The sequence below is a fragment of the Leptinotarsa decemlineata genome, unplaced genomic scaffold (genome assembly GCF_025532065.1).
Source record: "Leptinotarsa decemlineata unplaced genomic scaffold, Ldec_3_MD MMD2_tig00001019_RagTag_RagTag, whole genome shotgun sequence".
In the NCBI taxonomy this organism is placed as follows: Eukaryota; Metazoa; Arthropoda; class Insecta; order Coleoptera; family Chrysomelidae; genus Leptinotarsa; species Leptinotarsa decemlineata.
The window spans coordinates 6,404,632-6,430,070 of record NW_027412557.1 but is presented as its reverse complement, the minus strand read 5'-3'; the positions used below and the strand labels follow the sequence as shown (position 1 = coordinate 6,430,070).

General features: G+C 34.2%; 2 protein-coding genes across 2 annotated transcripts in view; one reads left to right on the top strand and one right to left on the bottom strand.

Moving 5' to 3' along the window:
* LOC111503294 (uncharacterized) overlaps positions 1 to 25,439 on the bottom strand; it is a 578,705-nt gene that overhangs the window by 74,585 nt on the left and 478,681 nt on the right. The window lies entirely within an intron of this gene.
* Positions 3,232 to 19,046, top strand: LOC111516289 (anillin). Its single transcript, XM_074175408.1, has 3 exons — positions 3,232 to 3,754; positions 7,534 to 7,874; positions 17,932 to 19,046. The coding sequence occupies exons 1-3, from the start codon at positions 3,613 to 3,615 to the stop codon at positions 18,580 to 18,582; spliced, it is 1,134 nt and encodes a 377-aa protein (XP_074031509.1). The 5' UTR covers positions 3,232 to 3,612; the 3' UTR covers positions 18,583 to 19,046.

Below are 25,439 nucleotides of genomic sequence, written 5' to 3'. Positions count from 1 at the left end.
ACATGAAAGTCCTAACATATTCAGTCAAATTTTGTGGAGCGATGAATCGCGATTCCACAATAATGGAGTTGTGAATCGACATAACAGTCACTATTGATCTCAAGAAAATCCCCACTGGGTCCGCGAAAGTAATTTTCAAACTACTTAGGGTATTGATGTATGGTGTGGATTGTTCAATGGCCGCATCATAGGACCTTACTTCTTCAATGAAAATCTCAATGGATTGCGATATTTACATTTTCTAGAAGATGATTTGATTCAGTTGATGGAAGATATTCCCATAGCAGAACGACAAGGAATTTGGTGGCAACAAGATGGTGCTCCTCCTCACAATTCACAGGTTGTTACTGAATATCTGGATAGAACGTACCCAAATAGATGGATTGCCGGCCACCAATTCGGTGGCCGGCTCGTTCCCCAGATTTATCACCGGTTGATTTTTTCCTATGGGGTTATTTAAAAGATATTGTTTTCACTGCTCCCCCTTTGAATGTGGATGATCTGAAAATGAAAATTCGACTAGCGTGCAGTGATATTACGCCTGATATTATAAAAGCGACTTGTACGAGAGAACTGATTCGACGTTTCGAAGCCTGTATAATATCTAATGGGCATCAATTTGAACAACTTTTGTGACTTATTTCTAGGTACCTACCATTCTTATGAAATGATTTATCAAGTTATATTATTTACATTGTTTTTAATTAAAGATTTGTTTTCGAATACACCTCTTTCAATTTCGCAATTGTTTCATATTCAAAATGATTCCTGACTGAATTCCACAACTCAAAATTGAAACCATTACTTCGAACACCCAAAATTTTGACTAATTTTCATGTGATCTGATGCAGAGAGAATAATTGTATGAGATATTTAAAAAAATAATAGTCGTTCTCAAGACTTTACATTTTAAGCAATAACTCAACAACGCCGTAACCGCGTAAACTCCTAAAACTTTTTTATGAAACATTTTTGTGTATCTCCTTCAACAAACCAGATATTGCCTGTCACGTAAAATGTGGGACACCCGGTATATATATATATATATATATATATATATATATATATATATATATATATATATATATATATATATATATTAGAATTTTTTTCATATTCATTGAATATATAATGTATTTACTTTTCCGAATCTCAGAAAAGTTCACATATAAAAATGGCACTAGTGTCAGAAGGCATTTCAATATCAAGTATCCATCCTAGGGCAGTGGGGTTATGGCCATTTGCCACCAATAAAATAAGTACCAAATCATTATGGCAAAGAGCTTGTAAAACCCGCAGACAGGTATAACTGACACTAGTTAATGGAGACAGATTAAACGGCAATGATTGACGAGAAAATCGTCTGTCGGTTAAAAGTTTCAAGTCGATGTCGTTGATTCGAGATGGGAAGCAAAAAATGTGAGATCAATATTGAGGGGACGACTTACACTGATGACACAGAAGAAAAGCACAACTTTGAGAGATATTGTGAAAAAAAATTCGTGGTAAATCTCTTCGAAAGCCGCAAATCGAACAGGTGGAAGAGAAAAAGTATTTTTGTTGAAAATTTATATGATAGAGTACAGCGTATCGACAGTGAAGAAAAAGATATTAATCAGAATATCCCAGATGTTTTGGAGGACGATGTGAGTATATATTTAACCCTTTAATTATTGGTACACTCATTCAGTTCAGTTGGTTGATATTTCAAGTCACGTAGTTTGATTGATGGAATAGACAAATAGATAGGATACACCCCGAACTGTGAATTAACTCAACTGAATGGCAGCGCCCTTGGCAAATTAACTTTCTGAGACCTTTTTTCTGAGGACTTGAGTCTACAACTATCTGAGTTGAATGTAAATCACTATTTTTGAACATAATAATGCAATATGAAGATTCATGTGTTGATTCAAATATTCTCATGAACAACTATGAAATTTTCTTTTATTTATTTCATTACAGGAGAAATCGAAATCAACAATGTAAGCCGTAATAAATGAGTTGTGATTTGAAACTATTCCAAAAGTATAAATGATGATAATTAATCAATTTTCACAAATGAAATTTTTATTCTGGACGCGTTTCGCTAACACTTCATTGGTAGTAATGGATCAGTAGTATTCGAAAAGGTCAAAAAGTGAACTAAACTTGCAACTTTATGATTTAAAGTTTGATGAATTATAATACGCCATACATGAAATCAAATTCTGACAATGAATATTTCATTTAGTAGATATCACTGTTGAATTGAGTATTGTAATAACCATCTAGAAACACCGACTGCTGGTAGGTAGGTAGGTCTGAAGTGTGTGGGTCTATTCGACCCACAACCCGCAAGGGTTTATGGTGGCTCACATATATTCACACTCGGCCAAACAAACCCAGCTTCTTAATGAAGCCGATTATTTTGTATGGTGAGTGGTCTTTCAGGTCAGATGGTGAGAGTACGGATCTACCGAACTCAAAGAACCTGATTCGGTCCCCAGCGGGGCAGGCACAAAGCATATACTCTGCTGTTTCATCATTTTCCAGAAAGAGGCAACACACACTGTCTTCCGACAGTCCAAGTCTCTGCATTTGATGATTCAAATGACTGCTGGTAACGTGGTTCATCTGTTTTGTCCAGATTCTACTAATTCGAATTTGATTCATCGAAATAATCTGTATCGATGATATTCTATTGCAGGAAAAAGTTTGCATTATCGTTTGTTCAGAATATATGATACAGTTGAGGTGCACTGTATCTCAAAAAAGTTTCACATATTTTTCATTTCGTAAATTGACTCGAAACAGTGAATAATCTTTATCGTGCTATTTTATATACAATACAAAATCTGGGAACTTATGCCGTTCAAATGATCTACTCTCAAAAAATGTTCATCAGATATTGAAATAATTTGAACTACTGGAATTATACCATATTCCATTCCATTTACCTGTTGAAAACCAGATCCCAAACACAATGCATTTTTGATTCAACATCAGATAGCGCTGTTTCGACCCGCCATAGGTCTCATCAGTGGTGCTAGACTGAACCACAAATGTATTGCTGGACTCAACTATCCTTAACGAATCAGCCTGAGTAAGTAAAGTCGATGACATATACCCTTACGAAGACGCCATCTATGCGATCGACAGTCAACTCGACCCTTGAATATCATCGACATCGACAGTAATAGACAGAGGAAGAATCTTGTCGGCGGTCAAAGACGAAGTTTGGCTTTGCAACTGACCATCTTCAGGAGCCTCGTTTATCTTGGATTGAGTTCAGTGCTGACCTCACAGATGGCGTAAGGGGAGATGTCATCGACTTGACCAACTCAATTCACCTTATTGAATACTGTATTCAATTAAAACAATATTTGGCACAAACTTTTATTTAGTCAGGAAATTCAATTACATGGACATTTGATGTAATATCACAATTTCTCAGATATTTTTGGGTGTGCCTTTTCACAATAGGCCAACCAGTATAACCAGTTCATTATCCTCATATCAAATTTGAATATTACTCACATCGCTGAACCACATGAATAAACAAATGCGGTGTTATCTCACAAGTATATTTTTAATTTATTCTAGACGAACGAGACAACTCATTCAAATGAAATGTTCAATACATTGAAAAAACTGAGGGATGTAGAATGTGTGAAGATGAAAGAGGCATCTAATGCCTTGAAAGCGATAAAAGCCCTCAAAAAAAGTGACTGTTCCGAAGTAGTCTTGGCTGAAAAAATACTCTTGGAGACTGGTGAGTTCTTATAACCATTTCATGTCCTCAATACTCTATTCAACATTAACTTGTTAGTTTGAGAATTTAATGACACAAATTTGTTCCATAAATTAGTATTGTTACTGTGCATGATAGTTTTATCCTTATAACTTTTTGATTCCTTCATAGTAGAAGTATAGTTCTATTCGTTCAAGACTCATTTTTGTACTTATACTTTTGCTATTTGATATTTTGCTATCCACCTTTTTGCTACTTCACATTGTTTTCTGTAATATATTTGATATTCATCCAGCCTTATTTTTTCGCGTTCACCGCATGTAGTCATCTTAGCAATCATATCATAATCTTCCTTGTGTTTTTTGGTTTCGTATCAATTATTCAACTTCTTTTTTTCCAATATGGTGGAACGGTAGCCGGTTGAGTTGACGTGGATGATTTGCTTTAGTCTCCCAATCGACCGCTGTCTGAACCAATGGTTCAAGCAGAAAGGCCGGGCAACAGGTAAGACCTCGTTAATCCTCAGCTAATCGACTTCTCAGAGTTGTCATTCTTAGATAATAATAAATAGGTGTGCTTATTTAAGAAGATATTAGGTCTGAGCAAAAATTATGTTGTGTTTTCATCAGACAAATCCGACGAATCTTCGTCGAATGTAATAATTGAAGGTTCTACAATTACCTTAACTGAATGGTCTGATTTCCATATCTCCTCTTCTTTTTACATGTTCTATACATTTTCGACATATTTTGGACTCGACATCTTTTATTTTAACGAAACTCTTCACTTGAGCCCAAACGAATTCAATGGGATTAGTTTCGCAATGATAAGGAGACAGACACATAAAAATAATATTTAATTTCTGTGCCATCTTCTCGACTACATATTCCGTGAACAATAATTTTTTTCAACCATACCTTCATCAAATAGTATTTTTTTTGTCGAAGTCATTCAATGATATCCTCATGCATTAGTTGATATTCTTCCAAGTTTTCTGGAACAAGACTTGCATTATCCATCAGAATCACGGAGTTACTAAGAATGAGGTAGGTATAACATTCACACAAAATATTCATCAGACACATCACCGTTCATGTCTTCATGATAATCCCCAGAATGCTTTAACTCAAATATCAATAAACCGTCCTTAAATAAAACCTACGAAGTAGGTGATAATCAGTATCTTTCCTTTTGAAGAAGGCTAGTTCAATCTGGTGAACCAGCCTTCGTAAATACTTGAAGTAAGCTTGTAATATTTTATGCCTTGCCACATCTTTCCATAGGCGTAATGAACGTTACTAAGACCTCGAGATACCACTTTAGTCCTTGCAGTAAACGCACATACCACTGATGATGTCTACCGCAGTAGCAGACGGAAGGTATTTCAGGTTCGATTCTACCACGGCCTACTAGCTGGGATTCTGTTATCTTCAATCGGTAGGAATATCTTTCGTTAAGTCAAGTTCTTCCAGAAGATAAATCTTTATATTCTCACGTTGGAATTCTCTCATCTGCCTTAGGTAATGTCCTTTCCAGCATATTATTTCATCATTTTTGATTGAGAGCAATTTTCCAGTTGAAATTAAATTCCTTCAAAGTTTTCCACAATATCTTTCTGCCTAGCATTGGAGACATATGAAAACTTTCTTTCAAGGCTCCCATTATATTGTCCAGGGCCGGTATTTTCTTCTTGAAATTGAATGAATGTACTGTTCGTCTAATTTCAAATTTGTAGTTTTCATCGACAGGCATAGTTTTTTTTATTAAAGTGGTTTTGATTATTTCACAGCTTCAACTTCTCCCCTAGTCTTGAATTTATTTATCGAAGATTTTCAAACTCCCGTCATTAGTGAATACATTTGCATCAGAATATCAACGGTTTACGGAGGAGTTTGATGTATGAGAGCGTCGAATACATTACTCTCTTAAAAAAAGCACATTTGCTCATTCGTTTTACTGGAGAGAAAACTGAAATACACATTTTTTCACACATCGAGTATTATTCAATAATAACAACACTGATTATAATGCAAGGGCTTCGCCATTAATTAATATGCTTCTGGTAAGAATATGTCTGATTGAAGAGTCATTAGATCGGATCGAATCATGACGTCATCCTCTTTTCCAGCGATGACTGAAAATATTTCAGGTATACTTCATTCAATCAGAAAGTATTGAAAATTTCAATCGTAATTCAAAAGTGAAAACAATTTTGTTTGTTTAATTGAAAAAACGCATTAATTATCAATGCGAGTGTTTTATATTTTTGTTACTTACAATATACATACAACTATAAAAAGTATTTTGAGATTTGTTAAATGAAATCATACCACACCAGTGAATATCAAAATGAATACTACTTTCCACTTTATATCAATCTCAATTATGTACGCCTATACAACAGCTTCTTGAAAATGATTCATCATCCGCTTTTCAAGGAAATGTATTATAGTGGGCAGAATCAAATGAGTTTGACTCATTCAACAGACCCAAATGAATTTTCAATTCATGTTACGTTTCAGCAAGATGAAGAGGAAATAAGAGGTGCTTTTATGGAAATTGAAAAAACCGGTTGGAATCTGTTTTTCTGTTCACCAACTGTCGCACCTCCTACGAACGACAAACATTGAAAGTCAAAACATATGCGAGCTAAGTATGTTTTGCCTAGGTCTTCCTAGCACGTTCCTAGTTATACAGAAAATGAGAAATTTTTAAGCAACCTTGATTACTTTCGAAAAGTTGAATGGTGAACAAGTTCATTATTTATTGGAATGATGTCGTTGTGTGCACATTCTTAAAACGAATATGAAACTGCCAATTACTCAGGAATGACTTATCTGCTTTCCAAAAATAAAAACGCGTTGGATAAAGAATTGAAATACCCATCAGACGAGTTATTACAAGACCCCCTTTTTCATAAAACAATTGGTAGCGCACTCCCAGAAACGAATGATACAACACTATTGTCTTTCTCATAAAAAAGTACTGAAAATGATTTCTTTCAAAGTAATTTTTGTCCGAACTTGATATTTGTTCTATTTGAAAGTTGAAATGGGTGACTATTAACGTATGCACTACATACAATGGCAATTTGTGCATTTTTTCGTTCTCACTCAATGCATTCGCGTATGCTGATCACGAATCTGAAGTGTAGAAGTAGAAGTGAAGCATTAAAAAATTTAATTGTTTATTGAAATAAAGAGATCGTACTAATAATGAAAAAATCTGACGAAATGAAAAATATATCTTCAAACTGAATGTATTTTCATTTTAAAAATTGTGATTCTGCCAATACAAATCAATGAAAAAACATTATTATAATAAAAATGTGAAAACTTCCAAAGGAAGGGAGAATGTAATCAACTTCAATATAAACCTTTTACAAAGATGAGTAGGTTGGATGGTATGTTGGGGCCCTACATACCTCTCAAATGTACAAAAGTTCGTCTGAAAGAAACCCCTTTGCATCGTCTACATATCTTTATAAGAGATAGAAAGTCATAAAAAATTTCCAAAACCTGTCATTATCATTTAAAATAAAGGGTTCCGTCTGAAATTGGTATTTGGTGTGGAAAGTAAATTCAGAAGAAACAGCATTCAATTGAATAATGAAATCATTTTTGAGGAAATTACAAAATTTTCTTGAACCGTCGAAATTGATTTTTGCTTGCAGCAAAATTTGACTTCAGATTCGTAATCAACGTACAAAATAAAAATTCGCCCTGCCTGTACAAATATTACTTTTAAATTATTGTATTCAGTACCATAAGTTTTATCTATCATTGATTTTGATTTTTCAGAATTAAAATACAAACTGATTGTGAATAAAATCAGAGACGTCAACTACAGCAATCTCAAACCAGTGTCAAAACACAGTGCCAGTATTACGTTATCTAATTTCCAGTACGAACTTAAACCGCAGTCCTCGAAGAAAAACAAATTCGTCACGTATTTTGTTCTGGCTGTTTCGAATGGAACCGATTTACAAATGAGCAAAATCATCACTGCTGCTGAAGACAAATTATTATTCAACGAACAATTTCTGCTGGCCGATTTTGATGAAGACTTTAATATTGAAGTTAAAGTTTATTCTATCAAACTTGATGCTACTAAACCATGGATAACATCTTTTTTCAAAAAGGTATAGTTGATTATCGTAATTGGTATGATTTGAACCTTCAAATCTTTTTTTAGTCGTAGAAATGTAGGCTCACGCGATCTTCTTTTGAAACTGTCTGAGGTTTAGAATGTCTTCCCGACTTTTTGCCTCTGTGAGTGGCTGGCATTCTCACAGGTCTGTGTTATCGCTCCCAAGATTGGAGTTCACTTCCAAGGTTGAGTGTATCTCCAAACGTCGAGGAGATAACAAAGTTCTGAAGATGTCAGCCACTCGCGCTAGCCCATCATCGGGAAGAAATTGCAACAGAAAACTGGATAAAAACCAGAAACCACAAAAACATTATTTAAAATCTTAATAATATCATTGATAACTTCGTTTTGACTCCTACTATTTATTTTGTTTAATTTTTGGCATCGACTCATATGATCTATTGTTTCCTTAGCATTACATGTGCATTCCAGTGGCAGTTCATTGTGAGTTCACAATACCAAAACACGTGTTTCATTAAACAATAGCTTCCTGAGATGTTTTCCTACACGCCAGATGTATGAACACTGTTTCAGTTGACACGTCAAGAAAATTATTTCGACCACGCCACTGAAGATGACTGCCGCAGTTGCAGTCGAAACGTTTGGAGATTATAACCAAAGAAGACTACGGCAAAATCCGGAAATCATCCAAAACATTGACGGTAGTCGAAATTAATTTCATTTGGTCCATACGACCAACCGATAGACCAGTTTCGGGGTACTTGCTCCATCATCAGTACCGGGCATGATCTCTCCAGAATAGAGTAAACCGTCTGAGTATCACGACCAAACAAATATAATTTCAGCTCTAGTTATGAACTTCTTCTACAGTTGATTCAGTGGGATCTCCACTGCGCCACCTGCAAACAAAGCCAGGAAACAACTCAACAAATACATACTCCAGGGTGGGAGTCGTAATAATTCCCACAATAATACCCACAAAGTGGTAGGTCTACATGAGAGGCAAGGGGTAAGGTGTTTTACCTGAACCTATAGCATTTTATATGCACCTTTCCGGAATATATATATATATATATATATATATATATATATATATATATATATATATATATATATATATATATATATTTGCCTCGGTATTTCTACGAGAAATGAAGAGAGTTAGGGAAAGACATTTAGCACAGTTATATGTGGGTCCATGAGGAGCATATTCCAAAATTATTTTGAAATATACAGGGTGACTCTCAAAAAAGTTACATACCAAAGTTAAATTTTTTCTTATGGAACACCGTATATTTTTTATATTTTTAGATACTATGAACAAAATGAAGGTGAGTTACTATTATACTTCCCATACTTAAAACTGACCGTTACTGAAAAATTTTGAGAAATTCAAAAATACAGACCATAATTTAAAAATTATTTTCACCCTGTAACGTGTAACGTGCTGCGCGTGATTGATTGAATATACTGCTCAGCTCAAAGGTAAAAGTTAACTACCACATGAAATTTTCAATGCAATATTATTCCGAGTGGCGAATAAAATTGCCTCAAAATTTGGATACAAATTCAATTAAATAACTTCTTAAAGTTGAATGGAACACCCCGTATTTGGTGACGTAATTTGACGCAAAAGTAGATTTCCTTCAAAACTATATTAGAGTTTCCTATACCTATCTCTTCTGGTTTTTACACAAAAGGCGTTTTTATATTTTACTTATAATTAATTTTTTCATCATGAAAATGAAACACGATGTATTGTTATGAAAAGCAAAAAAGCATTCTTGAAGTCATTTTATCGAAAAATTAAGAGTCTTAAATAGTTTATTATTTCAATAAATGCTCAAAATGGTGTCCATTATTCTCGATGAAAAGGCGAACTCTTTCTTGAAACGAGTGCTGAACTCTGGATAACATATTATACGATATGGAACGAAACGCTCTTCTTATTCGTACTTTCATATCCTGTGGTGTCTTTGGCGGTATATCGTGAACAATACTTTTGATATATCCCCATAAAAAGATAAAAAAAATACTCATAAGTTAAATATAAGAACGCCTTTTGTGTAAAAAGCAGAAGAGATAGGTATAGGGAACCCTAATATAGTTTTAAAGAGAATCTAGTCTTGCGTCAAATTACGCCATCAAATACGAAGTGTTCCATTCAACTTAAGAAGTTATTTAATTAAATGGGTGTCCAGAATTTGAGGCAATTTTTTTCGCCACTCGGAATAATATTGCATTAAAAATTTCATGGGGTAGTCAACTTCTACCTTGTTAATCACGAGCAGCTCGTTACACGTTACAGGGTGAAAACAATTTTTAAATTATGGTCTGTATTTTTCAATTTCCCGAAATTTCTCAGAAACCGTCAGTTTTGAGTATGGTAAATATAATAGTAACTCACCTTTATTTTGGCTATAGTATCTAAAAATAGGGTGTTCCATAAGAAAAAATATAACTTTTGTATGTAACTTTTTTGGGAGTCACCCTGTATATTTCAAAATAATTTTGGAATATGCTCCTCATGGACCCACATATACCTAACTCTCTTCATTTCTCGTAGAAATACCAAGGCGAATGTGTTGGGCCACCCAATACATACTGTGTCACCATTGAAGTGCGCACCATATGGGAAACTTTTTTTTCGAAAAGTTTCAATGGAGTTTAACTTCAGCACTTGTTTGTGCTTTGAATTTAACTCAAAATGATGCGGCCAACTGCGACCCACTGACGTTCAGTGTTTGTCAAATTGAACTTTTTTTTTGAAAAAAATTGAAAAAGTGCATTTCTAGATCGAATTTAACAGAAAGTTACTTGAAAAAATTGTGTACACGGCAATTTTATATCCATATGCCAAATTTTATGCAACTAGGATAAAGTTAACCTTTTGCTTATTTTTGACAGATATCCCCTTTACTTTATAAAACAAGTTCGGTTATTTGTCATCAATTCATGTATACATAACAAACTCATCATGGAGTTTAACTTTCCTGATAAAATTTCACTTATACGGACATTTTTAGAGAGAAATTAAAAATGTGCTATAAAAATTTTAACATGACTGGTGCAAAGTTACAATCACTTGGCTATTTTCTTAAACAAACGTCAGTATCTTCAATTTTGAAAAAGCAGACACAACTCAAAAACTGCAATGAGTATTAATAAAATTACTAGAGTTGAAATTACATTAAAATTTCAATATTCAGTATTTACAGATTATTTATAAATACTAACTAGGGCGGTAAGGATGCTCAAACACGTTGAATAAAATTTTTAGGTAGGTCTTGACAAACAAAATGCATGCTATGATAGTGTCAAGTTGTTGATTTACTTATCAAATTTTTAACAGTTATCATTGCAATAATGTTGTCTCTTCAGGAAAGAATAGAAAAAGTTTTAAAATGTGGTGAGAATACACCATACCGGCAAGTGGCTAACATTTTTAATGAACGGCATCCAGGAAAAAATGTTCGACATACTGTGTCAAGGATAATGTCGAAATTCAGAGAAACAGGATCCGTAGCAAATCAATTTAAGAAAAAGCACACTCCAAGTAAATATGATGAGGAGGCCCAACTTAACATTTGTTTAAAAGTTATTGAACACGGGCAAACGAGCATAACCGATATTATAAAAAATACCAATTACAAGAGAGAAAGTGTTAGAAAAAATTGTATTAAAGAATAATTTTTGGCCTTACAAGCCAAAATTTATTAACACATTAAAAGAACGAGATTTTGATGTCCGTTTGGGGTTTTCATTCTGGTTTCAAGGAGAGAAGAAAATGTAAAGTTTCCTTATAAAATTCTATGGACGGATGAGGCAACGTTCTCTTCAAATGGAACGGAAAGTTCTCAAAATTGCCGATGGTGGGCCCAAGAAAATCCCAATTTCACAGTTGAATGTGGTGATCAGTAGGTATTCCTTTAAAACTAATGTATGGTGTGGGATACTTAACGACCAAATAATTGAGCCATTTTTCTTTAGGGAAAATTTATCACCCGTCAGTTATCTCAACCTTTTAAATAATGGAGTTAGTGAAGTTTTAGATAATATGCCTTTAAATATTAAATACGACCTATGGTATCAGCTTGATGGCGCACCAATACATCACACGGTTGCTGTAAAACAGTCCCTCCAACAAATGTTCAGAGGCAAAGTTATTGGACGTAACTGGGAACATTATTGGCCACCTAGATCACCCGACTTGACATCTTTAGACTTTTTCTTGTGGGGTTACCTAAAACAAAAAGTGTACCGAAGTAGACCATTTACTGACATACAACATCTGGAAAATACCATTCGCGAGTGCTGTGCGAATATAAATCCCCGATTTATTAAAAATGGCTTTAGAGATGTCAGTATAAGGACCATAATTTGTATTGAACGTGGAGGACGACATACTGAAATGTAGGCTATAAGTGTTTGACAACCTCATTTAGATCAATAAGAAATTTTTTGTACCCATTTGTATTTTCTATAATATTATTGTTGTTTAAAATTTATAATACTGATAGTTCTATTGAAATCATTTGCATTTTTTTTTAGTTGCCTCTGCTTCTTCGAAATCAAAGGTTTGTTTAAGAAAATAGCCAAGTGATTGAAACTTTGCATGTTAAAATTTGTATAGCAAATTTTTCTAAAAATGTCCGTATAAGTAAAAATTCATCAGAAAAGTTAAACTCCATGATGAGTTTGTTATGTATACATGAATTGATGACAATTAACCGAACTTGTTTTTTAAAATGAAGGGGGATGTCTGTCAAAAATAAGCAAAACGTTAACTTTATCCTAGTTGCATAAAATTTAGCATATGGATAAAAAATTGCCGTAGACACAACTTTTTCAAATAACTTTTTGTCAAATTCGATCTAGAAATGCACTTTTTCATTTTTTTTCAAAAAAAAAGTTGAATTTGACAAACACTGAACGTCAGTGGGTCGCAGTTGGCCGCGTCATTTTGAGTTATATCGCACCTCTCTCCCCTGTCCCTACAGTAATGTATGCCCTGTAACTCTCTCTTTTTCTATCTTCACTAACTTATATCTCACAGTTGTGTTTCTTGTTCGTATGAAATAATTATTATGATCCATGGATTTCTGTTCGATTTTGGATTTGTAGTGATCTGTTCACATAATAAGGTGACTGTATTTCGACGGCTACGTACATTCGATTAGGAATTTTTTATTTTCATATGTTGGTACACTCGTCTTGGACATATGTTCACAGTTTTACCTGTATAACATGTTTAGTTTGTTGGTGAGAGGCACAAATGTTAGAAATGTTTTGCGTGTTCGACAATTTTCTGCTATCGCAAAAATGGATCAAAGAATTTGCATCAAATTTTGTGTAAAAAACAAAATAAAGTGCTCAAAAATCTTAAGAAGTTCATACTGGCATATGGTGATTATACTCTGAGTCAGAAAAATGTTAACAAGTGGTACAAGCTTTTTACGGGTCTTGAAGATGTGAATGATGACGCTCGCCCTGGACGACCCAGTACATCAACAACCGTTGAAAATATTGAGATAGTGAAGAAAATTCTTATGGAAAATCGTCGAATCACTATCAGAGAAGTTGCTGAGGATATCGGCATACCGGTTGGCTCATGCCATGTAATTTTTTCAGAAATTTTGGACATAAAGCATATGGCTGCGAAGTTGCTGAATTTTAACCAAAAAAAACCGTGGCATGAGCATCGCCCAGGAATTGTTGGATGACGTCAACTGAGATCTGGATTTGCTCAAAAGATTCGTAATTGGTGACGAAGCATTGGAATATGGTTATGCTTTGGAAACCAAAGTCTAACCGTCCCAATGAAAGTGCCCAGGGGAGCCAAGACCAAAAAAAAGCACGTCAAGTTCGATCAAATGTCAATTCTTTGCTCACTGTTTTCTTAGATTACCATTTGCGTAATGCATCAGTAGTTCTTACCACATGGTCGTACGGTCAATAAGGAGTGTTATCGCCGCCTGCGAGAAGCATTACGAAGAAAACGTCCAGTATTGTGGAAAAATAATTCATGACAGTAGCATCACGATTTCGCAATTTTTAGCCAAAAACAACACCAAAATTATGCCTCAGCCACCGTATTCACCAGATTTGGCCCCGGCAATTTTTCCTGTCACAAAGATTAACAAATCCATGAAGAGACGACGTTTTGCGACGATTGATAATAATAATAATAATAATAACTTCATTCACAACGTATGCAGATTAGAGTACATTTAAAACAAAATATGTGAAAAAAGTGGTTTGACGATAAGAGCAGAGATCTTGTTTCGCATGGGGGATGAAAACCGAAACGCTGAGAGAGATCAAGGACATGCCAAAAAGTGCATATCAGAACTGCTTCGAGGAAAAACGCTGGCATAAATGTATTATATCTGAAGAGGACTACTCTGAATCGGACAAAATAAAAATTGATGAATGAATTAATTGAATGAAATGAATGAAAAACTGTTGTCTAAATACCACTGGTAGATTTCATTTATACGACCGGTTTCGGGTTTCACCCCATTATCAAGTATAAAACTGAAATCTGAATTTTGAAATAGCGATTTCATTAGAATTTTCAGGTATGCTGCAAGGACGGGTATTTGACAGACAGGATGCCAACTTAAAATACCATTCTAAAAATTCTAGGGGTTAAGTTAGGTCCAAAGTGAGTGGGTCTATTCAACCCTCCGCAACCTGCAAGGGTTTATTATGGCTCACACCTATTCTCACTCGGCCAAACAAACCCAGCTCCTTAACGAAGCCGACTGGTTTATATGGTGAGTGGTCTTTCAGGTCAGATGGTAAGAGTACGGCTCTACCGAACCCTAAAGACCTGATTCGGTCCCCAGCGGGGCAGGAACAAAGTATATGCTCTGTTAATGAGATAGTCGGATAGTCAAGTTGCAAGATTCCCACCTTGATACCCACAACAACCTTCCCATATGAGGGTTTTTGCACGTCAGCTACACCTGACGATGCCTTAGGGGTAGTTAAACTCATAAATTCAAAAGAGGAGACCTACATAAATCAAGTTGCTCGTATAAGGGTATATATTTCTGGTTTTTAACTGATTTGTTGATTTCCATGGCCTCCAACAGATTCAATTTTCTTCCTTTATGACATAAATGTAGGATTTTGAGGTTATCTTCATTTATCTTGTGGTTTGATTCTTGAGGATGTTCGTACATTACAGATTGTTTGTCCAAACAGACGTGTTCACGCAGTCTTATTTCAAAATTCATACCGGATTGACCTATATGTACTGTAGAGCATTCGCCACACTTTTATAATCATGATTTTTTCATTCTATCCGTTTGGGTTTTGCATTAAACACGGTTCTACCTAAACTATTATCACTTGTGAAAGCTGTTGAAATATTTTATTTAGAGAAATAATTTTGAATATTTTCTGAAATTTTACTTGAGTAATTGATTCTACTGCACTTGACTATATTGTGTTCTCGGCAGTTTGTGTATAATTTACTCATAAGTGTTTTGTGAGTTTTACCTGATATTATCTTTTTTATTAGGAAAATTGGTACCTGATTGTTAACTGCAATTTGCTTAATTATTTTTAAAAGCGTATAACTTATGTGAGAGCGGACTGAAAGAGTCAAAGGGAATTGTACAGTTTGTGAACATGTTTTTCCGATAGATATTGAATTGAAAACCATTATTAACTCTTGAAATATTCAAATCTAAGAAGTTAAGCTCCTTGTTTTGTTCGATTTCTACTGTGAACTTAATTTTGTTATGCAGACTATTGAGAAAGTTTAAAAATTGATTAATTTGTCTATTTGAACCATCAAAACCAACCAGTACATCATCAACATTTCTGAACCAAAACACAATATGTTCCTGTGAAAGGGAAGTATTAAGGATGCGGGTGTTTTCTAGTGTGTCCATGAAAATGTCTGCCAGAATGAGACTTAATGGTGAGCCCATAGGGAGACCTGAGTTTTGCAAGTGAAAATCATTATTATATTTGAAGAAATTTCGTTTCAGACATGTACCAAGGAGATTGCAAAGTTCGGTAGTTATATATGGATTTGTATGACTCCTATCTAATATGTATTTCACGAGGGGAAGACAATAGTTTGTTGTGATGCTAGGAAACATGTTTTTTACGTCGGACAATACTAGTATGATATTATTTTTGATATTCAGATTTGATAGTTTGTCAGCTAGGTCTACTGAAATTAGAACTGTGTTTGAAGGATTGGATTTTGTGAGGGCTCTGAATCTTGAATTTAAAAATGTAGATAACTTACTGGTTGGGTCATCTATATATGATACCACGAATTTGGCTGGATGTCCTTCTTTGTGGAGAAGAGTTCAAACATACAGATTAATCAATTTTTTAACTTTCTCAATAGTCTGCATAACAAAATTAAGTTCACAGTAGAAATCGAACAAATCAAGGGCTTAACTTCTTAGATTTGAATATTTCAAGAGTTAATAATGGTTTTCAATTCAATATCTACCGGAAAAACCCGTTCACAGACTATACAATTCCCTTTGACTCTTTCAGTCCGCTCTCACAGAACTTTCGCAATACTTTTACTTTAAATGAAAATAATTAGGTACCAATTTCCGTAATAGAAAAAATAATATCAGGTAAAACTCACAAAACACTTATGAGTGAATTATACCCAAACTGTCGAGAACACAATATAGTCAAGTACAGTAGCATCAATTACTCAGGTAAACTTTCAGAAAAATATTCAAAATTATTTCTCTAAATACAAAATTTCAACAGCTTTCACAAGTAATAATAATTTAGGTAGAACCCAAACGGGTTCTACCTAAATTATATACCAAATAGGTATATATAGAGCTCTGCAGTAGGTACATACAGGCCAAACCGGTATAAATTTTGAAATAAGACTGCGTGAATACGTCTGTTTGGACAAAAAAACTGCAATGTACGAACATCTTCAAGAATCAAACCACAAGATAAATGAAGATAACCCCAAAATACTACATATATGTAATAAAGGGAGAAAAATGAATCTGTTGGAAGCCATGGAAATAAACAAATCAATTAAAAACCAGAAACATATACCCCTAAACAAGCAACTTGATTTATGTAGGTCTCCTCTCTTGAATTTATGACTCTCAAATACCTGTCCTTGCAGCATACCTGAAAATTCTAATAAAATCGATATTTCAAAATTCAGATATCAGTTTTATACTCGATAATGGGGTTGAACGATTGTTTGGATCGGACTGTGTTATTTTTTATGTTTTTTAAAATTACCCTATGTTTATAAACCTGGCATGTGTTCTGTTTCTTCTTTATTTTGAATGTGGGATACTGATTTCTGAATATTGTTATCATCATTAAGCTCCAGAAGCCACGAAGTTAGATTTTAATATTCATCAAAATATGCGGTGATTCATTGCGGAACCAAAACGTGAAACGATATCGATATTATTGAACTCATAAGTTAATGCCTTTCGTCCACTGGGAGCGAATTCATGCGAACGCCGCCATCGTTCGTACGAAATCGTGCGAAGCACATAGTCCATTGCTCAGTATTCGTAGTAGGTGAGTTGGTTCTTTGGAACAGGTTTTTTGATTATTCTGATGAAGAATTTTTCGCTTTGAAATTATTACTTTTCATAGGCGATATCGACGCAGGCGGGAAATATGGGTGAAACCCATTTACGTAAAAAAAAAGAGTTCAGTGAATTTTCTCATTTATGGAATGTTCTTCAAACCAACGATGACCACCACTTTTCTTATTATCGAATGAAAAAGGACACATTTCAATACAATATTGTAACTATTTTCGCACTAAATCGCAATCAAATCCCGGAAGAACGGGATCGGTTCGCAATTCGCACCTAGTCGGACGAAAACTGACGAACGATATTGGCCAAGTGGACGCAGTCCCCTACCGATCCATATGTTTGGATCCTTCGTGCGTTGTCGTGCGAATTCTGATGAACTGAATTCGCATCTTATCGCAGCTTTCCACTCTCAGTGGACGAGAAGCCTAAGTCTAGTTTTATAAATGACTATACAACCTCACTGATGACTGCAAAACATATATAAAAATTCAAAGATGTTTTTTTTTTCAGAAAAGGAAGACATGTTGTCCAATGTTTACGATCTACTACGAAAATGTAAATACACTCGAAATGCAAGAATCATCAATTCTCAGTACATCGTTTACATGTTGTGGAGAGTTATCGATTACCAAGGACCAAATGAGAGACAATTCTATATTCATTACACATTTGCCAAATGACTCGTGCCTTAAAAATGAAGTGAGGCTTTCAGTGGTTGCTAATTTGAAGTTGAACTTTTGTCATTCTGGTTTTTTGACACTGGGCAGATTTTCTGACCAAAGGGAGGAGATTTTTTGGGAAAGGAAATGGTGCGTTCTGGAAAGTAATCTATTGAACATATATAATTATCCTCAGGAAAAACAGAACGAAAAACCTCCGATATGTACAATAAATCTCGAATATTGTATGATACCTCTCGAGAAGAATCCAAAGAATTTCTCTAGAAAAAGAACCTTTATACTCAAAACTGGAAGGTCGATTACACTCAACGATAACAACTACGAGCCATTGACAAAAAAACAAAATTTCATAATGGAAAAGTATTTTTTCTTCGCTGACACCAAAAAAGAGTTTATTGAGTGGACTGAAGAACTAACCTCAGTTTTGAACTGCTTGAAAAGCTGGGGAAGATTAATTTTAGCGGACAATTATTACCAATGAAAAAAACACCAAATATGGTTTAATGTTTCTGTAGTATGATGGAGTTTCTGAGTTTTGAAAGTACCTGAAGAAAAATGTCTTGAAACTAGTATTCGAATCACTTATCCGAGAGGTTGAAGAGATGAGGTGATGTAAATATGACTTACTTAATAAACAAAAGAAATAAGAGGTAAAGAAATTCAAAAACATTCAAAGAGAATGAATGAAACAAATTTGAGGAATGTTTATGTTACTTCACAAAACTGGATTATTTATATCCACATCTCATTTTATGAGATACAATATGTGTGATGTTAACATTATTATTAAAATTTTTACCAGATAGTTTGAAATTTGGAAACGAATCTTACTCATAAGAAACATTCAATGAGTATTCTAATGCGAGAAATTGTTTCAACTTGTTGAACATTCTGTGATAATGTAATGATTTTGTCTGATTAGGAATCATGTGAATTATGTATATAACTGAATAAATAAATTATTACTTATGATTTATGTTATTTACCTTTTGAAAAATAACTAATTTTAACTTTTAATGAAAGTATCTTCTCTGCCAGGCTTTGACCTACCATAGATTCACAAATGTATTCCAACCATTTTCATCTTGTAAAGTCACTCTCCCTTTCTACCGTTTGCTATGTCCGGAGGACAGAAGGGATGCAAACAGAGAACTAATTAGTCTCATGACTGGAAAGTGTACTAAATATAGCGGCTGGACAACTCATGCTCTTCTAGACTCATGTTCAATGTTTCAGCTGAAAGTGGTGCATGTGCACACGTTAGAAAACTGAAAACACAATTCAGGAGAGGGTAAATTTGTCAAAAATTCTTGCACAACTTTCACAAATTCAGATATTAATTACGACTGAAATCTTCCACACCAAAAAAAAGATGCAAAAAAAATTGGAAAAACTTTAATTTTCGGTAAACTAACCCCTGAATTCCTGTACGGCTTCCATAAAATTTGTTCTTTAAATCAAAAATGATCATTAATTTTGTTATTCCGTACAAATTAGTTGTCACCTAGTCGAATTGGAATTTAACAACACAAAAATTTTCACTGGCAATTTTCTTTCGAAATTCTTTGGAGGAGGGGGATCACTGGTGGTCTAAATTTAAGTTATCGAGGTACCAAACCCGTTGCGTCACACGCCATCTTGAATTGGAGGGCCGATTGTTGTTTATTCACAATTTATTCATTTTCAATTTCACACGAAAACTAGTTAATACAAAAGTTGTTTTTATCGAAAAAAAAAAGCAGTGAATTTTTGTTATTGAACAACTCGTTGATATTATCAATTTTAATCATCATTTTTTTCATAAGATCGTTATTTTTCGATGGGGGTGTACCCATATTTGGGACGCACGCTCATGGTAAACGAAAAGATAGGTGCAATTAATAATTTTTTAGAATAATATAACTTTCAAAATTGAAAATATGAACTTTCATTTTGTTTTCACCACATTTTTGAAAGTCTTTCAAAAATTCAATTATGTCTGTTTGATTCGTCCTCGAAATTGGCGATACATCTGGACCAAATTGTAGAAAATCTGATTTTATACAACTTTGTTTATTACAATTTTTCCCGTAAAATAGAAAATAAACATGGTAATATAATGAAAGGATTTCACCACCTTCTTTTCTTGAGTAAAAATCGAAAAATTTCAAACAACTTCGTTCATTACAATTTTTTTCGTGAAATTGAAAATAAACGTGATAATACAGTGGAAAAGTTTTCCCCCTCACTTTTCTCGGGTATGAATGAAAAATATCGATCCTACGAAAAAGTTGATGAGGACCAGAATCGTAGAAAACTTGATTTTATACAACTTTCTATAGAAAACACTTTTTCGACGCGCATTTCGCTGACCAAGTTAGTGTGCTCAAGAGATTATAACGACTTAATTTTACTACTATGTTAGTGTTTCTGTAGCTAGTGGCCTAACAACTACCTGTTAGTATTTATTACCTAACTGCTACCTGTCATTGATCCTATGCTGAACTACCTGTTTTCAGTACCTGTAATTTGTTATGTTATGTATAAAACCAAACAAAGGGCTGTTCGAAATAGGACCTTTGTTGCTATTCATATAACTCATTCCGCACTTTTCGATTCCCAAGAACCATTTACGGATCTCAAAATTTTTAAACATATCTCACTTATTCTATGGTCGTTCTATATATCCTATGCTGAACTACCTGTTTTCAGTACCTGTAATTTGTTATGTTATGTATAAAACCAAACAAAGGGCTGTTCGAAATAGGACCTTTGTTGCTATTCATATAACTCATTCCGCACTTTTCGATTCCCAAGAACCATTTACGGATCTCAAAATTTTTAAACATATCTCACTTATTCTATGGTCGTTCTATATATCATGTTGAGCGGCAGTAGATATATCCGGTCTATAAAACCATACATGCGAAACGTTCTCCTTGTAGCAAGATAATAAAGCCCGTTTGGTTTGACCAACATACAGGCTGATTCACGGTGGATGGCACATTAGACGTTTCTGGTGAACCAGACAACGGATCACTTTGAAAATTTAATGGAGGGCATATTCGGACATTCTCTAGCCAACTAAAATATTTTCGACAATGCGGTGTTGCCGCTTCTATTAGAAAGCAGTAGCAACTTTAATTTTTCAAATGGAACACTCTGTATATAATATTATTTTTGGAATCTCCAACAATTGCCCGACAACTTTTTTTTGATATTTCCCTATACCTATCTGTTACCGTTTTCGAAATTAAAATTAATTTCAATTTTTTTCTTCGAAAATCATGACTTCTAAAAATGCCGATATCTTTTAGTTAAGAAGTACTATGATATCGAAATTTGGTTTGGAGTTAGGTGATACTTGGACACTTCTCACACGTCAGCCTAATCTCCGTTACTTCAATACAGGGTGGTAAAAAAATACAGTTTTTTCGTTTGCTTGAAAAAGTTGCTGAAATTTGATTATTTTAAATGGAACACCCTGTATATTATTGAAAATTCGGAAAGCTGCTGAAACTGGATAGACTATTTGACGATCGGTGGATGAGGCGCTTGGGACCATGGAATTGGCCAGCGAGATCACCAGATCTTAATCCATTAGATTTTTATTTGTGGGGAATGTTTAAAGAAAAAGTTTACAAAATACCCGTGCGTTCGAGAGATGAATTGTTAGAAAGGATTGCCCAAACATTTGAAGATTTGGATCCCAATGAAATCAGATCTGCCACCACGAAAGCAGTCAACACCCGCATTTTAAAGTGTTTGGAAGTGAACGGCCAGCGATTCGAACATATTTTGAAATATTCCACATGATTGTTTCACTTTTTTATAATTATTCATATCAATATTTCCAATTTCAAGTTTCTTGGTGCTTTTTGAAAGTTTATCCAAACATATTGAAATTGTTCTGAATTCGTATAAATTTCTTGAGGTTCATTGGCGGTAGATTCGGATACATTTCATTGAACTTTCTACATGTTCTGCTGATAATTTTGTCACACTCTCCAAAAATAATAAACAAATTCATAAGAACTTCGTTTGAATAGTTTTGTTCCATCGTTTTGAAGGTATTTGCAACTTCTGAAGTGACGAAAATGTCGATATTATTAGGAGAATGTCACAACGCTACTGTCAAATAGTAATCATGGCCTGCTTACCAAATACCGAATGGAAATACCATTCTGAAGGGACATTTTCACAAATAAATGTTCATAAGTCCGAAACTTGACTAGTTAGGTATAGGTATGATATGCATAGAAAGAAAGCAAATTTCAGCAGCTTTCCGAATTTTCGATAATATACAGGGTGTTCCATTTAAAATAATCAAATTTCAGCAACTTTTTCAAGCAAACGAAAAAACTGTATTTTTTTACCACCCTGTATTGAAGTAACGGAGATTAGGCTGACGTGTGAGAAGTGTCCAAGTATCACCTAACTCCAAACCAAATTTCGATATCATAGTACTTCTTAACTAAAAGATATCGGCATTTTTAGAAGTCATGATTTTCGAAGAAAAAAATTGAAATTAATTTTAATTTCGAAAACGGTAACAGATAGGTATAGGGAAATATCAAGAAAAGTTGTCGGGCAATTGTTGGAGATTCCAAAAATAATATTATATACAGAGTGTTCCATTTGAAAAATCAAAGTTGCTACTGCTTTCTAATAGAAGCGGCAACACCGCATTGTCGAAAATATTTTAGTTGGCTAGAGAATGTCCGAATATGCCCTCCATTGAATTTTCAAAGTGATCCGTTGTCTGGTTCACCAGAAACGTCTAATGTGCCATCCACCGTGAATCAGCCTGTATTTCTTGTCACAATTCTCGCAGCTTATTTCGTGAATCCCAGACTTTTCTTTTTCCAATGTCTTGTCTTCCGGACTGCTCAACACTTGTTGAAGTATACGTGCAGTTTTGAAAGCCCCTCACTATGAATTTTGAATCTTTCTCTTTTCGAAAATTCGTGGCATTACGAAGACACTCCCTAATTTTTTTTTCCTAATTGATTTATCCACCATGTTCGATGGATACCCGTTATTTTCAGCCATCTCCCTTCTCAATCTCATATCTTTCTCTTCTCAAGCGAAATGTGAGCAGTCTATATAGACAAGAAATTGTAGTTCTACCATTTTTTGTTTTGAGCAATTATGTCAGGGATCTATTTGAAAGTGCTCGTATTCGAGAATTTCAATAACTGGTACATCCAAGAATAGTAGTAATTCCTTATTTTCAAGTTCATACGTGAATTTTATACTCGCAAATCTGTTGTTTAGACAAATACAAAATCCTCTACTCAACTCCTGTTCTTATCGAAACAGGTTTCCCATTGCCGTACCCTCATGTTGCCCATGAAAACAGTTAGTGAACTGGAAGCAATTTTGTTCTATGCAAATTTTGGTAAGCCATATGTACTCTTCGACTACTTCACCACTCATTTCACAAATATTCATGTTTTTGTATGTTGACACTTGGAAATAACAAAGATACGTCAAAGGATACTCCTTCTCGTAAGCTTACATCTTTGATCTTCGCGATGAACTCATGTGAGTTTTCAACACTTGAGCTGGGTTGCGGAATCGATGGGGTTTCAAACTGTTTCGCTAACCATTTGGCAATCTTGTACGTAGGGGAACCTATGGCTGACACAATTGAACGCACCGACTTGCCTGGCTTGTGAATATTTGGCAGACCTTATATTATGGGCACAGATTAAAAAACTAGATTCTGGCGGGAGGCCTAGCTTTCGCATCTGTATTTTAATCTGTGTTGTGGGTACTGTGGGATTAAATACTTCCAAACTCCTATCGTGATAATCATCAGATTTGTTCATGATCACAACGTTAATGTCTTTGTCTGCTTTCACATAAAATACATTTTTCTCCTTCAATCTCTTGATAATTTTTTTCTTTTCTTTGGGAATTGTTATTAATTTTAATATAAAAGTTGTCTGGGAGGTGGCTGAAAGTAACGGGTATGGATCAAACATAGTGGATAAATTAATAAGAAAACAAAAACTCAGGGAATATCTTCGTAATGCCTTCACTTTTCGAAAAAAGGAAGATTCAAAATTCATAGTGCTTCCATATGAACTTAAAAACACCAATGGGTTGGTCCGATCATTCAAAAAATTTAATATAAGAGTGGCTTCGAAAACTGCACGTATACTCCAACAAGTGTTGAGCAGTCCGAAAGACAAGACATTGGAAAAAGAAAAGTATGTGATTTACGAAATAAGCTGCGACGATTGTGACAAGAAATATGTTGGTCAAACCAAACGGGCTTTATTATCTTGCTACAAGTAAAATGTTTCGCATGTTCGGTTTCATAGACTGGAGATATCTACTGTCGCTCAACATGCCATACAGAACGACCATAGAATGGGTGAGAAATGTTTAAAATTGTTGTGACCGGTACATAACAACAGGTTTCTGGAAGACTTCGAATACGTGATGATTCTAAATATGAAACAGATAATATCAAAGATATCACTAACTAAGAGAAAATACATTACAAATTAGAGGTTTGGGAAAGTTTTTGGCTTTCTACTATTCCATCTTGTAGATCATGCAAAGATGTATCTTTCAGACACAAATCTGAAAGAAAGAACCTTCCTGAAACAGCTACTTTCTTATAAACATTGAATTACACGAAAGAAAAATTCTTTCGAAACAAATACTTTTATATGAACACAGAATTATACAGAAAACACTTTTTTCTACTCAGTTTGTATTCCAAACATTCGTTATTAAAAATATCATTTATAGGGTTTCTACACAATACACTAAATGAAAATACAAATTTCACTTGCGTGAACACTGTCTTCAAGGGCTCTTCAATAACAAACATTATAAGAAAAAACACACATTTCATTCACAAACTACGATTATATATGTCAGAAAATAAGTTTGATATATTTATGTCATCCATGATATCGTAATGACATTCATTCACATATTTGATTGAATCCCAACCAAAAGGAATCTTGTTTAATTTGAAAGGGTTATATTTTTAGGAGTGACTAATTTTTGTGAGAGAAAGTTTTTGGCTTTCTATTACTCCATCTCAAGTAATCAATTTTCAAAGAAGTAGCTGTATTCATTTATGTGTAGATCATGCAAAAAAGTAACTTTCAGACCCAAATCTAAAATAAAAAGCCTTCATGAAACAGCTACTTTCATATAAACATTGAATTACACGGAAGAATAATTCTTTCGACGTAAATACTTTTATGAACACTGAATTATACAGAAAACACTTTTTTTACTGAGTTTGTATTCCACATATTCGTTATAAAATTGAATCAGATATCAATGGAATTAGAAATTTCACTTGAATTCAGTAGCAGAACAAGAATG